The sequence below is a fragment of the Notolabrus celidotus genome, chromosome 14 (assembly GCF_009762535.1).
Source record: "Notolabrus celidotus isolate fNotCel1 chromosome 14, fNotCel1.pri, whole genome shotgun sequence".
NCBI lineage: Eukaryota > Metazoa > Chordata > Actinopteri > Labriformes > Labridae > Notolabrus > Notolabrus celidotus.
Window position 1 is genome coordinate 16456499 of NC_048285.1, and position 15280 is coordinate 16471778.

General features: G+C 39.1%; 1 protein-coding gene across 4 annotated transcripts in view; it reads left to right on the forward strand.

Moving 5' to 3' along the window:
* Positions 1-1486: 1486 nt before the first annotated feature.
* The window catches only part of brwd1 (bromodomain and WD repeat domain containing 1), a 28879-nt gene continuing 15085 nt past the window's right edge, over positions 1487-15280 (forward strand). The window contains exons 1-21 of one of the 4 annotated variants that reach the window (XM_034700810.1): positions 1487-1743; positions 1843-1901; positions 2021-2050; positions 2262-2321; positions 4779-4929; positions 5108-5206; positions 5514-5674; positions 5792-6013; positions 7275-7375; positions 8473-8543; positions 8679-8779; positions 8905-8945; positions 9039-9140; positions 10727-10880; positions 11002-11136; positions 11233-11361; positions 11662-11810; positions 12968-13044; positions 13254-13484; positions 13648-13831; positions 13934-14024. In XM_034700810.1, coding sequence (XP_034556701.1) covers positions 1707-1743; positions 1843-1901; positions 2021-2050; positions 2262-2321; positions 4779-4929; positions 5108-5206; positions 5514-5674; positions 5792-6013; positions 7275-7375; positions 8473-8543; positions 8679-8779; positions 8905-8945; positions 9039-9140; positions 10727-10880; positions 11002-11136; positions 11233-11361; positions 11662-11810; positions 12968-13044; positions 13254-13484; positions 13648-13831; positions 13934-14024 — 2385 coding nt within the window. In that variant the 5' untranslated portion in view covers positions 1487-1706. The remainder of the gene's footprint in view (positions 1744-1842; positions 1902-2020; positions 2051-2261; positions 2322-4778; positions 4930-5107; positions 5207-5513; positions 5675-5791; positions 6014-7274; positions 7376-8472; positions 8544-8678; positions 8780-8904; positions 8946-9038; positions 9141-10726; positions 10881-11001; positions 11137-11232; positions 11362-11661; positions 11811-12967; positions 13045-13253; positions 13485-13647; positions 13832-13933; positions 14025-15280) is intronic. The other 3 variants (XM_034700808.1, XM_034700809.1, XM_034700807.1) reach the window with 3 other exon arrangements.

Genomic DNA, 15280 nt, shown 5'->3' on the forward strand with positions numbered 1-15280 from the left:
AATTTGATAAATTGAAAAATGTTCCTTGATTTGGGTCATGGCTTATCGCTAAGAGGTGATGATTGGTCCCCAAGCCAGACCAGTTGAGAACTGCTGTTTTAAGGGCTTCTGTAATTTAGCCTGCTGCTTATGACCACTCTAATTAATAGACCAAGTGTGAGCCAAGTACAAACAAAAATCATTATCAGAACCAGATAATGAAGAGAGCCTGCGACAATTACCTTATAGGAGCTGGCTTGAGCTCTCTAATCACAAGTGTCAATCAATCAGTCAAGCTTTATTTATATGGCACATTTCATACAAATCAAATGCAACCCAAAGTGCTTTACAGCGCTTGAAAAACAAGAAAGAAGCAGAAGTAAAACAATGGCAAGACATATTAAGGGAAAATAATAATAATGATAATAATAAAAAATAGTACTAATAAAATAAAAATAAAAATAAAATAAAATAGAGACCAATGCACACCAACAATAAAATGTGTTTTTAAAATGAGTTAAAGCATCAAAATTAATTAAGAATACAAATAGTTAAAAGTTTTTAAAAGGGTAAGGATAAGAGTTGAAAATAAAACTAAGGCTAAAAATATCAATTAAAACGGAGTAGATAAATAAAATAAACAAATGAATAGATAAATAAAAATAGAATAAGATAACAGTTAAAATTGCTAAAATAATAAAGCAGCATTTAAATCAGTATTACAGTAAAAGGTAAGTAATAATCATAGATTTGCGACTTTATAAACTTGAATTTTTATGTTTTTTTTCCCTAAAATTTACTTTTTTTTTTTCATAGTGGCCCTAGTACGCCGTCGTACTAATTGACCAAGTGTGAGCAAAGTACAACAGAACCAGATAAAATAAGATAAGATATTACTTTATCAGGGGGGGGGGGGGGGGGGGGGGGGTAAATAGAAGTAATTGCAGGCAGTATTAAAAATGTTTCAGTAGTGACAGGTTGACATGGTGTGATTATGGTTGGTAATGACAAATTAAGCAATAAATAGAAATAAATATGGGTATGTAATATGACCATGAGTTGTAGTAAACAATACTAATGTTATATAACATAATATAACATGGCAAAGATAATTATAATACAGTATATTATGCATTATAATGCCAGCAGCAGTCAAGAGAGTCAGTTCGAGAAAATACTGACTAGGGCCTGCGACAATTACCGTATAGCAGCTGGCTTGAGCTCTCTAATCACAAGTGTTCAGAAATTAATTGGAATTACAGACCAAGGAGAGACTTTTTGTTATTACTTCATAAAACTACTATGACTACTATACTAATAAGTCAAGAGATTATTCGGCAAAATGGGGGCGGGCTCTTTGCTGCAAATAAAAATAAAAAATAAAAAAATAAAAAAGTGTATTATTGTCGTGGGATCAATGGGCTGTGTTAGGACCATAAAATGCAAATCTTGAGCGATCAAACAGGCTAACATTTACTTCAGCCTTTTGTTGAAAGTGCTCCTCCCCACCCCCTTTTTCCTGTGTTACTCCGCTGTGGCGGAAGTAAGTCGTATCGCTGCTGAGGCCTCATCCTTCCAATGGCGACTGCAAACAAGCTGAATGGAAAGCGGGAGCAACTCGCAGGGGTACAGGGCGTTGTGATCTAATTTAATCATATATATCATATCCTCTGCAGCGATAAAGTTGAACGTGAATTGTTTCACCTCTCCAAATCACGGTCGATTCAATGGCCAAAAATCGGAACATTTCGCTCCTTGAGTCGGGTAAGACGCAAAGGAAACACAATTGATGTCTTAATTCAAACCGTTCCTACTTTTTTTGAAGTTATTTCCACTGCTTATATCCATGCTGTTTATTTTCAGAGCTCTATTACTTGATAACTCGTTTTTTGACAACGGGTCCGTGTCGGAAAGCAGCTGAGGTAAGCTGGTGAGCTTTGACTATCGTGGGGTGTTCTATTTCAAAATAGTTGAACAGCTTGTTAATAATAGAGCTAATACAGATAACTGAATATGAATGGTCTCTTTCAACCCTCTGCAGGTCCTTGTGAGCGAGCTAGAGGAATATCAGGTGTGTATCACCGATGTCTATGCTACTTGTTAACTGCTAGCTGCTAACCGTTGGTTTCACTGAGATTGGACATTCAACTTATTTCAATCATTTGACTGTAATATTCAGTTCTGCACGTGTCACTTGTTTAACATCACCCGTTATTAAATATTAATTGTGTGTATTCTGATATTCCTGTGCACACTTCACTGTACATAACTGTTTTGGACAGCTGTTACCCGGGAGATTGGACTGGCAGGGAAACGAACACCCGAGAACATATGAAGATGTGGTAAGATATTACTAAAAATGTCTCAAGTTTAGTGTGGGAACTTGTTATCAAAGGACCTTAAGACTGTGTCCATGCTCGAGACTTGTTTACGTTCTTTGTTCTTTCACTTGCTTGATGGGTGGGGAATTTCGTTGAGCTGGCACTATCCACAAGGTCGCAACTCAAGCCTTTTAACTTAATATAAGATGTAGTTGTGTTATGGTCGCTCAATAAATCATGAAAGGACATACAATTTTATGTAATTTATCTTCGGACTGTTGTATTCCAGAAAGGGTGGGACGTTCGGCTTTTTGCTGTAGCCGGATGGCCTTGTTGGCCAATCAGAGACTAGAATGCGATGTTTCTGCGCTATTTTGCATGTGACCTGGGCTGTGATTGGTTACTTAAATGAAACGGGTTTGCATGGGAAGCCACTCCTCTTAATACAGGAAGAGCTGGGTAGCACATGAATACCATGTCACACAATTGTTTTGACATACAGTTGTGCTCATAAGTTTACATACCGTGGCAGAATTTGTGATTATTTTTTTTTGGCCATCTTTCAGAGAATATGAAGGATAAGAGAAACACCTTTTTCACTCATGGTTAGTGGTTGGGTGAAGCAAATTTTTTATCAAACAACTGTTTGTTCCTTTTTATACCATAAAGACAACAGAAACTACCCAGGAAACCATAAAAACAGGGTATGTAAACTCATGAGCACAACTGTATCTGTAGTGGAACCAGCCTATGAATCTATCTATCCATCTGTCTGTCTGTTTTGCCAAGCTTTCTTGCAAATGACCTGGCTGTGTTAAACACTTGTTTTTGTGTGGCAAAAACCCCTGAATATCAGTTTAAAATTCTAAATAGCAAACTTGATGCTAGGTTCGGGTGAAAGTTTATGTCAAACTTTAATTTAGCTGCAAACCCACAAGTATGAGCTCAGGTTACAGTTAGATTTTTGTTGTCAGTTCTGCTTTCCACTCCATGTTAAGTGTCTCAGCAGATGAAATTCTCTGTCCCCCCTATATTTAAAAATTCAATTCTATAACACTAGGTAACACACAGCACAAGGATTGCATAGTTGTAAAAAAAATACATTTTCATGTATTCATCACCAGATCAGTACCCTGCACTGTGACATATTCTTCATCAATTTGTTTTCATCATCAACAATATAGGCTTTGAAATATCTTGTAGCCAATTAGTCTGTACCCATCGTTTATGCTTACTCATTTTGGTGAGGCTTTGTAAGATATGATAAGACACTCCTTTATTTGTCCCACAACAGGGAAATTCATGGAGTTAAAGCAGCAAACAAAAAGGTGTACAGTACAAGAATTTCAACAAGAATATATATAGAAAATAAATTTCCATGAGAGACGACAGATTGGCCATAATTCTCCTGTCAGCCACCACCTCCACAGGGCCCAGGACTGAGCTGGCCTTCTTCACCAGTTAGTTCAGTCTTGCTCTCCTGTATCCTGTCCGCCCACAGCAGGTGAAATCCTTCCAATGTGGCGTTCGTGTCTGGTGTTAGCTCTGTTAGCATGATGCTGCTCTTCCAATATTCCCTCTGGTGCTGGGTTAGCTCGTCCACCTTATCGTAGATATATCTTACATTCCCCCATAACGGTGGGTGGAAGGACAGGTCGATGTCGTCTTTTCTTAGCTTGCACCACTTATCCATCACTTACTTGTGAGTCTACATTTCATCCATGGGCTGGAAAATGGACACTTGCAGTGTTCAAAATGCAGTATGTTTGTTGCCTGATGTATTCAAAGGAAGCTGGAATTCTTTGAAAACCCCTGACTTCCTTTTCGGCATGACAGCTAGCTTACCTGGTGTTATGTAGCAGGTCCTGTTAATATGATAAGCTGAGCTGGCTGAGCTTGATATATACATATGCAGACAAATCAGTATTGAACGTTGCATCACTGTGCATTAGGGATGTTTTTGTAATTTGTTAAACAGCAACAGCCCTGGCAACAACACTGACATATATGCACTATGCAGTCAAATCAGCGTTACAATCATGATGCTTAGTTTTGGTATTTTAGTTGGTTAAAACCAAGAAAGGGACTGTATACAAACATTGGACATGTTCTCTGTTGGGACTCAGGACCTCGAGCTTAAGTTCTAGTCACCTTTCACTAGGGATAAGCTGACTCCACAAGCCACTCATATTAAACAATCTGCGAAAGGGCTGGCACATTTAGTCTACAGTTTATGCTTTCACCACTTTTAAAAGGTTACTTTCTAATAGCATGGATAGACAACATGGAGCATATTTTTAACATTACACATTGCATTAAAAAGATAACAAAAAAAGTTAAGCATGAAATATTTCCAATAGGGGTGGATTTGTATTTTAGGCTCATAACCAGTTAGGACTGTTATTGTTCAGCTGTTTTGGCAGTGATCTGTTTTCAGGGTCATGCTACTTTTCTAATTGATTTTACATTTCCTGACAGATTGCAGCCACCAAACATATTGCACCAGATCATTTGCTACAAATTTGTAAGCAGATTGGACCAGTTCTTGACAAAGAGGTGCCATCATGTGTCCCAGGGGTTCACTCTCTCCTTGGGTCAGGAAAGCAGTCAATGCTTCGGACTGCAAAAGGTACACAGTCTTCAAATGTGTTTCGGAAATAAATGCATGAGCTTTGTCTTTGTATATAGAAATAAAAAAGGCTTCCCAAAAAAAATGTATTTTTTTCTGTATTCACCAGAATTTATGCCTTTCTTTTCAAATTTATAACTTGTAATCAGCTGAGTCATTTTGTTTTTGTTTTTTTCAGACTGCAACAGTGTAAGGTTAAGAGCTTCCTCATTTGCAGCCCTTCATCGAGGCAGACCACCAGAGAGGCCTTCAAACTGCAAAAAACCTCCTCCTCTTGGTAGGTCTGGTTTAAGATCAAAATTCCTCTATGATGCATTTCATGGAACAAATGGCAGGAAGTGAGTCAAAGGATTTCCAGCTATCCTTGTTATTGCTGATGTTGAGACTTCATCTCTCTTCCAAAGATTCTGTGTGTATTGCTTTGAATTTTTGTACATGCAATATCATCCAGTGATTACATCTCCTCACTTAAGCCCACTGTACTGTTAATTCCTCAAAGACCTGCTGTATTTGTGCTCTCATTGTTTTTGCAGCCTAGTAATTTCATCCTGTAATACTAATGATTTGTATCTCGTTATCAACAGTGAAGGTCTATCGAGGCAGAGAGCTGACAGGAGCGCAATGCTTCAGCTCCATTAATCCTGTCAGCAATTATGAGCACATGCGGCTGCACAGACGCATCCTGGGGCATTTGTCTGCTGTATACTGTATCGCATTTGATCGCACCGGTCTCAGGATCTTCACAGTAAGATGGAACTTGTTAACATTTTCTCCTGCGTGAATAAACGTTGTTTGATTGCCGTGAAACTTGTCTTGGGCCGCAGACATGTTATGTTTTATTCAGTTTTTTTTTCTTTCTTAGGGCTCAGATGACTGTTTGGTGAAGATATGGTCTTCTTTTGATGGAAGGCTTCATTCAACACTGCGAGGACACTCTGCAGAGATCACAGACTTGGCAGTTAATTATGAGAACACGTTAATTGCAGCTGGAAGCTGTGACAAGTCCATCCGTGTATGGTGCCTTCGTACCTGTGCCCCTGTGGCTGTGCTGCAAGGGCACAGTGGATCCATTACCTCCCTACAGGTAAAGCACTATTAACATTACATTCCACATACAGGAAATAGACGTTTTTGCATGCTTATACCAAGCGGCAACCTCATGAAGCCCATGCAGAAGTGTTAAAAACTGCAGTTCATGGAGCGTCCTCTTAAGACTGGCTGCAGAAACACCGGAAACCACACACACACACATCCATTCAAAAAAGACGATCATGGCAGCAATAATAAACATGTTTACAGCCCGGTTAAAAAAACGGTTAAGGTCTGAGTAGCTTATTTCTCTAACAGCACACACTGTATGGGGGGTTAATTTTTTTTACAACTGTATTTTCAAAGACATTAAACTTGCGAGTTTTGACCAAATAAGGTCATGGCTGACCTGATTGACATAGTTTGAATTTGCCCCCATGGTAACATAATGACAGAAGTAGTGTGCATAGGCATGCATGCAGAACCACTCCCACTCCCCAAGAATTCCGATTCCTCCTGTGGTTTAGCTTCAGTCTTGCAGAGTCAACATGTCAGAGGTCATAGCTAGACATGGCTACTGCTCTGTTGTTGGTTGTAAAGACCAACATAAATGTCTGTATTCTGTCCCAGCACTGGAGGACAAAAGAAAACGGTGGTTTGCCTTTTTAGTTTTAACAACAACAGACAGGCTACAGTTAGTGTTGATTTGTTTTTGTGCCTATTGCTTTCTCAAGGGCCAACCAAATAAAGTTACACACAAAAGGCAAGGAAGTAGAAATGACTCAAATTGAATGTGCTGCTCAGAGTCTTGCTGTTGTGGCCGCGGTTACAAAACTTAACATTAACTGGGCAGTGCAAGCAACATATGACAAACGTTAACAAGCCTGCTATTGGAAAGTCGTCACTTTTTTAAGATCTCAGCAAATGATGATTGTAGAGAAAATTAAGTCAAACATAAATCAGACTTAAAATCAACACCGCTGTTCTTGCATAAAGAAAGAAGAACTAGCAGATAGGAAGAAAAAACACGCAAAATCAATCAGCAAATTAATACAAAATATTTTTCACTTTCCCATCACGTGTGATTTTAATCTGACTTTGACATCTTTAGTTAATTCTCTGAAACAGATTTAACATGTTGTGAATAGCTAAAAATATCATCATATGGGGCTCTTAATAGATTAAGCTAGTTTTTTGTTGACCCTACAAGGTATGTTTTCACCAAGTATAAGTTCACTGTCATCTTAAAATTAGTGTCTTGATTAAGTTTAGTGGTGCAGGTGCTAAATTGGTGAATCTTTTGTTGTGTTTTTTAGTTCTCACCTTTCGCAAAGGGCTCAAAACGCTACATGCTATCAACTGGAACTGATGCTACAGTCTGCTTCTGGCAGTGGGACGTCTACAACATCAACTTTAGGTGAGTGCTGCTTTTTAAAGTTATTTTTGGGGGGCATTTTCGCCTTTATTAATAGGACAGCTGAAGACAGACAGGAAATGTGGGGAGTAGTGAGAGAGGGACGGGCAGCAAGTCAATCAATCAATCTTTATTTCTGTAGCACCAATCACAACAAATGTCATATTAAGACGCTTTTACAAACATAGCAGGTCTAGACTATACTCTGTTAAATTATAAACAAAGACTCAACATCAAGACAGGATAAGATCTAGTCCCCTCTCACTGGCAGGACTCAGTCTTATCTCATCTTAGGACTATAGCTTTGTATATGGGGCACTCTTAGACATCTAGGCCAACGGCACTCCGTGAGTGCTGCTTTAATGACAATTAAAATGTGTTTGAAATTGTGACGATCAATCTATATGTATTCAATTCTGTTACCCAAAATGTATTAATTTATTAATTTAATTATTCTTTTGATTCTTAAAAAATGATCATGATAAATGACATTTTTGTTTCAAGCAACAATAACAAGGACATTGTTAATGTTAACAACCGTAATAACCAGCTGAAAACCGCTCCCCTGTTGTGTAAATGGTGGTTTGAAATTGTTGCTCTCTTTCAGCAATAAGCCTACAACAGGGAAGACCAACCAAACTTTGTTGACAGTTTTTGTTTCTATTGGTATTATTATTGGTAATAAAGCACATTTTTTAAATGTTTTTTTTTATATAAACAAGAATCCAGGTATAAGTATTAAATTGGAAAATAGAGACAGACTTCAACTGAATTAGATCTCTGCTTTACTTAAGTATGTGGATGAACTTTTGCAAAATATAGTATCTGATCTGACTGCTTTCACTTTGGTCATACTGATGTTTAAATTCCAGTTAGTTATCAGTTTTGTGAAAAGACGAGTCAACAGGTAAAACCAGCGGTGGAAAGCGCCGATACTACTTCATGTTATACTGCCAATGGGGATGTGTAGGAGAATCTGGATTTTGAATTACGGGAGACAAGGAGTGACAGAACTCCTGGGCCTGGGCCTGTCAAGTAAACATAAGTTAGTGGTTCTGCATTGTTTAACATCTTCAACCTTTTTTCTACTCTTCCTCAAGTGATCGACCACACAAATTCACGGAGCGGCCAAGGCCGGGTGTTCAGACTGTGTGTTCCTCTTTCAGTCCAGGTAATTAGTCATTTAAAGGAAACTATTTTGTATACTAATGCTTTCAGTCTGTCTTGCTGTCTGTCTGATGTCTGTTTGTCTGTCTAGCTGATATAAAATAATTTTAATCAACATTTCTTTATATTTGGTTTTCAGGGGGGATGTTCTTAGCAACAGGAAGTACCGATGATGTCATCAGAATATATTACCTGGGGAGTGGGAGTCCAGAAAAGACATCAGAGCTCCATGAGCACACAGTAAGAGCATTCTCAAATCCAAACTGTTTGCATCTACAGGAAAAACACTAGGCTGCATGTCTGTTTCTGGTTCAACACATCAAATGTTCAGCAAATAATGACCCATGTTTCTGCACTCTCTCTAGGACAAAGTTGATAGCATCCAGTTCTGTCACTCAGGGGAAAGGTAAAGTGAATTTATTCTATTTAGCATCAATTTTTCAGAGTATGAAAACCGACTTGGATATCTTAGCTCATAACATGTTGGTTGCTGTCTAAGGTTTGTGAGTGGAAGTCGAGATGGAACTGCACGAATCTGGAAGCTCCACCAGCGGCAGCAGTGGAGGTGCCTCTTGCTTAACATGTCTGCCACTCTTCCAGGGTAAGTAGCTCTTTTCTGTGGCACACCAGTGTGGATGTGGCCACATATTTAACAAAGCATTCTTCACAGGGGTATACTACGAAGCCGGATTTGCAGTTATTGAGTTAACTTCAGGGTTAACTCTAGATTTTCAGTACTACAAAGGTTGTTCCCGTCTTACCTTGGTAGATCACCATGGTTACTCATGCTGAACTCCTAACTTGCTCCCGGGCAGGTTATGTTCAGGATCAGAGATCATTTTGTAGAAAACTTCTCCCACTGACTAATCAGCTCGCTCGATCAATCACAGAGCTCTGCGAGCTGATCGTGAGGGGAGATGGGAGAGATCGTAAGGACACTTTGTCTACCTGTATGATTCTACATCGAAAATACAGATGACAGTTATTTATTTGCTTTCCTGACATCATACTTAAACAGAGTCTAAAATATGCAAGTCAGATTAAGTTGTTGTAGGCCTACTGTATTAAATATAAAACTGCGCTTGCTTATCACTTTGAATCATGTTCTCATTTCTATTAGTCCTATAACCGCAGCGCTCAGTTTGATACTGTAAGGGGTGCAGCTGAAATATTACGTGTAAAACTGACATGTACGACAAAATATTAAATCTGAGAGAGAGATCACTTTCAGGGAATAAACAGAGTTATTATAGTCACATCTATCTACCCAGATTATGAGAAATTAGATGTATTTTGCGCATTCAAACTGTGTTTTTGTCTGATCTCTCAGTTCTTCTTTCATGTTTCAAACTCCGCTGTGTTGATCTTAGTCTGGATGATGTGTTTAACTTCTTCATATTTTTCTAATATTAGTGCAATGCAGTGTTTGAAAAATATGTCCAAGTGCTGACGGCAGACTGTCTGTGATTGGTCACATGTTGCATTCTCCGTCCAGTTCATGTGAACACGCTCAGGGTAACTCCAGATTGACATCAACATGTTGATAACCAGCTTTGTGTGACAGCTTACTGCGATCTCCTTTGTTAGGTTCAGTGAAACCGGATCAGGAAAAGATATCTGGGATATGTTGATCTCGTTTCATAGTACACACCTCTGGTCTGTTTGTTTATTGTCAAAATCGAAAATATTCTCAATACTCAGGTAGTTCCTATAATTGGCTCAACTACCAAAGTACTTTTTAACCATACAAACGAGCAGCAACCTCCAATGAATTAAAGCCAATATGGAAGTGTTGCAGGGAGAGAAATTAACTACTCAGACCTTAACTGTTTTTTTAACCAGGCTGTAAAATTATTATTGCTGTATTGAATTGGTGTGTATGTGGCTCCGGTGTTTATGCAGCCAGCATCAGGTGGACTCTCGATGAACTGCAGTTTTTGGGCTTCAAATCTCAAGACTGGAGGTTGCTGCTTGATTGCAACAGGAAAAATTGACATTTTGTGGGAAAAAACAGGCTTAGTTTGATTCAATAATATTAAGTTTATTAAGCATCATACACATGCTAACAATTGTATTGTTGTCATTTGTGATGAGTGATTAATTAATTGGCTTCATCACCATTACACGGTGACAGCTGCCATGTTAATTGTGCTCTCCTAATATTTGTCTATATATTTTTCTTCTCAGTGCTCAATCAACGGGCGATGAGGAAACCTATTTCAAACCCAAAGTCACCATGGTAGCGTGGGATCGCCATGATAATACAGTCATTACAGCTGTAAACAACCATCTCCTCAAAGTGTGGAACTCTTACACAGGACAACTGCTACATATCCTGAAAGTAATTCTGCCCCCTTTGTGTCTTCTTCTAAAAAATACATAAAAAGAATATTGCAAATCCTCATTAGCTTCAGAAATAAGCAAGTTTCAAAACCTGAGCCTTGTCTGAATAAATGTTTCAGGGCCATGAGGCTGAGGTATTTGTCCTGGAGCCACATCCTTTTGATCCCAGGATCATCCTGTCTGCTGGTCATGATGGGAATGTCTTCATATGGGATCTGCTGCGAGGGGAGAACACACAGCATTACTTCAACATGGTACACTGACACTCTTTAATATTGCATGAATTAATATATGACACATATATGTTATGTATATGTTATATATGTAAAAAAAAAAAAATTCTTATCTAGATTGAGGGCCAGGGTCATGGAGCAGTTTTTGACTGCAAATTCACCCCCGATGGCCAGCGGTTTGCCTGCACAGACTCCCATGGCCATCTGCTTATCTTTGGTTTCGGCAGTTCCAGGCCTTATGAGAAGGTGAGGGTGAACCCCACATGCACATTGTTCATGTATATTGTTCTTTCTGTATGAAAGACCACAATAATGTGGCTTTGATTGAAAATTTTGACTTGAAAAATACACAGTATACCATCGTAAAGATTTGGGAATCGTTGCTGTCATTCATTTTAAGCTTTCTCAGAGTTCAATCTTGATCTAAACTGTATCATAGGGGATCATGGTATTGTAGTATGCTGAAATAAATCCGCATCTCACTAAAAAGCCATATGAAGCCATATCTTAATGTTTAACTGTTGCTTTTTCCTTGTTACTACACAGCTTCCAGATCAGGTGTTCTTCCACACAGATTACCGACCATTGATCAGGGACTCGAACGGTTTTGTGCTGGATGAACAGACACAGCAGGCACCCCATCTCATGCCACCACCCTTCTTAGTGGACGTGGACGGAAACCCCCATCCTCCAAGGTCTGCCTCTATACAACCTCAAATGTATTCACTTTGCGTAACAATTACGGTCTCAAATAAACATGATCATTTTTTGAATCACTTGCTATTTGCACACTTTAGTTAAACTGCTGGAATGTTAGAAAATAATAACACCACTGCACTTCTATATGGCTCATTTAACTTTAAAGCATTCAACGGCTCAGTTGAGAAGTAGGAGGCTTTTTTTTGTCAATTGGAGTTAAAATATCACAGAAGTACTTTGACTTTGAGCTACCTTCTATAAGCTTAGCATACAGGTACAACTTATCAGACTGATGATAGCGGGCAACTGCATCCTAAAAGCTGGCAAGGCACTATTTTGAACTGTGTTATTCTACACGGATCTGTGGATGAATATTGTATCGAAAAAAGGGGAAAGCTACTAAACTGGAAATCCTGAAGAAAACAGACACTGCTATATTAACTGGATCATTGGATGTTAGTGAGGAATCAAAATGATCTTGGAATAACTGCATACCAGATGACTGTCTAACATGAGTTCTGCTCGAGGTTTCTGCCTGTTAAAACGATGTTTTTCCTTGCCGGTGTAGCTAGCAAAATACTGCAAGGTGCAATGCTCATGATGAATTTAAGATGAGAGTCCTGTCTTAAGAGGGGACTGGATCTTATCCTGTCTTAATGTTGGGTCTTTGTTAATAATAAAAAATAGAGTAAGGCCACTCTCTACTCCCCACATTTCCTGTCTCTCTTCAGCTGTCCTATCAATAAAGGCAGAAATGCTCCAAAAATTACCCAAATTCCCTTACAAGACCCTAGGAAAAAGGTTTAAAGATAAAAAACAATGGCATTTCAAACATGCAATTAATCACGGTAAACTATTAAAATAATATGATTAATTGCAATTTCAAATGTTAAGTATTTGACAGCCTTAATTTGAATATTTGATTCTTTCCTGTTCTCAATGCCTACAGCTATGATAGGAAAAAAATACCCAAAAGTATATATGCATTTTAGATTTTATAATGTTGACTTAAAGTATCTTAACATGTCACACTGCATCTGTTTAACATTCATTCAAGTGTGTAAATGATAGCAAGGTGTGTGTTTGACCTATTGATGGTCTTGTTGAACGTACAAAGTGTTATCAATTTACTTTACTTTTTCATAATTTTCAGGTACCAGCGTCTTGTTCCAGGACGGGAGAACATTGCTGCTGAACACCTGGTTCCTCAGCTGGGATATGTTGCCACAAGTAAGAGTGGAATGTAGGCCTTAATGTGTCCAAAACATACATATTTTCAAATATACCAGACAGAAAATGATTTCAAAACATCTGTACAGTGTCCTGTCAGCAATTAGAATTTGTCCGTTTTTTGATAAATTAAATTAGATTAAATTAACTAGCCCACTCTGGTACTGGTTCAGTATAATCCTGATACATTCCTCCCTGTTTGATTACAGGTGATGGAGAGGTGGTTGAGCAGGTGATCAGTCAACAGACTGCAGAGCATGATGAAGTTGTGGTAAGACGTACCAACCTCCTTGATGAAGCAATACGAAATCTCCAGCAGCAACAGGACCGTCAAAACCAGCCTGTGACAGATGCTGTACCAGGGGCCAGAACAGGATCAGAGTGGCAAGCTGAGGCACAGGGCCCAGCTTTTGCAGCAGCCCCAAATACACCACGCAGAGGTATGAAAACATCACCTGGACAATGGATGGCCTCAGCTGACCATTTTACAGCATTAACTGTTTGAGGCTAGAAGTGTGATTTTAAAAGCTTCATGGGATGTCTTGAAAATACCCCTCAGTAATTAACTGAACGTTAATATGTTTATTTTTTGCTTTATGGTAGTGTCTGTGAATGAACGGGCTGATGTGCAGTCACCTCCTAATGTGGGCCTGCGCCGCAGTGGACAGGTGGAGGGTGTACGACAGATGCACCAGAATGCCCCTCGGAGCCAGATAGCCACAGAGAGAGACCTGCAGGCCTGGAGGCACCGGGTGGTTGTGCCTGAGCTGGCAACCAGTAGTTACAGGTAAAAACTTGATATGGAAAATCAGCTTTCCAAACCATGGTACGTTCTTAATATTCCTGTGTTCCTCCTAATTTTCTAAAATATTGGGCAATTTTTTTTCAGGGACCAGGAGGGCACTCGAACAGCTAAAGGAGAAGAGGAGATAGTTCTGTACAGTGCGAAGAAGAGACGAATTATCCACACCATCTGTGGGGTATGCTTCTTTTCATATGCAAGAAAAGTTAACTGGCAACATGGGAAATAGTTTGTGAAACTCGAAATGAAAATCTTCACGTTAACCAGCCAGCAGTTTTAGATGCAGTGTCCACTGCTGCCATTTTTTTGCGCTGGGAGTGCCCACAACCTCAACTTCAGAGCGCTTCTCACCAGCGTTTACTGTTGCTAGGTTACAAAAGTATTCCTGCAGCACTTCCACTTCCCTAAGTAATGACCTTTAGTTTGTTTTAAAATGCTCTGTATGCTTCTTATTGCTTTCATTCAATGACATTTCATTAAGAAACTGTAAAAACTATTGATAGAAATCATGTCATAGCATTAGCAGCTGGTCTAAACCAAGGGAGAGGTTCTGGTGGCTGGGGGTGAGGCTTTCAGCAGTGTGACTGCCCCCTGGTGGCTGGCTGCAGTATAGGTCAAAAAATCTGTCAGTCAAACTTTAAAAAGTAAATACACGTTGTACGAATGTTTCTCACATCCGTATGCTGTGGTGATATGTAGTTAGTATTTTAGTGTTTTGTGTTCAAGGCCTCTTTTCCCTGAAAAGTTTCTTTTTCGTTAGTTATTAGAGTTTAAAAAACGGGGTTTTACTTCTGGGTTTCCTTTGATTCACAGCCGCTGTAGAGGGAAACTTCAAAGGACACACAGCATCTTGTGACGTTACGCTGTAGGGCGGAGCTTATTACAGTGGCTTCACAGGCTCTGGCTGCGCCCTGGAGAGGGATTTTTTGGCTTCAGAACCGTACAACGGGAAGAGGCGGAGCAATGCTGTCCATTTTATTTACAGTCTATGGTCTAAACTAGGAAATTGTGCTTTGAAACAAACAAGTGATAACTTTTCTCCTCTTTACGGACCTCCGCCATTGTTGTTGACAAAGTTGATTTCAGAAGTCCCTTGATTCTGATTGGTTGGTGATGAAAAAGTGATATTGATGAGTGCGGCAATGTTGCAAAAGTTGAACCATTTTGAACTGAGAGCACTGAGAGAGCTGTGACAAAAGCCAGCAGAAGCTGAGAGCATTTTTAATAACAATAATAATACATTTTATTTATATAGCGCTTTTCACAGAACTCAAAGACACTTCACAAACAGCACACAATTAAAGACAATAAAATAAACAAATTAGAAACACAGTGGATATAAAAACATTAACAGTTAAAAGCAGTTCTGAAGAGGTGTGTTTTGAGGTGGGATTTGAATATTTGTAGGTCAGTGGAGTTGCGTATGTGTTTGGG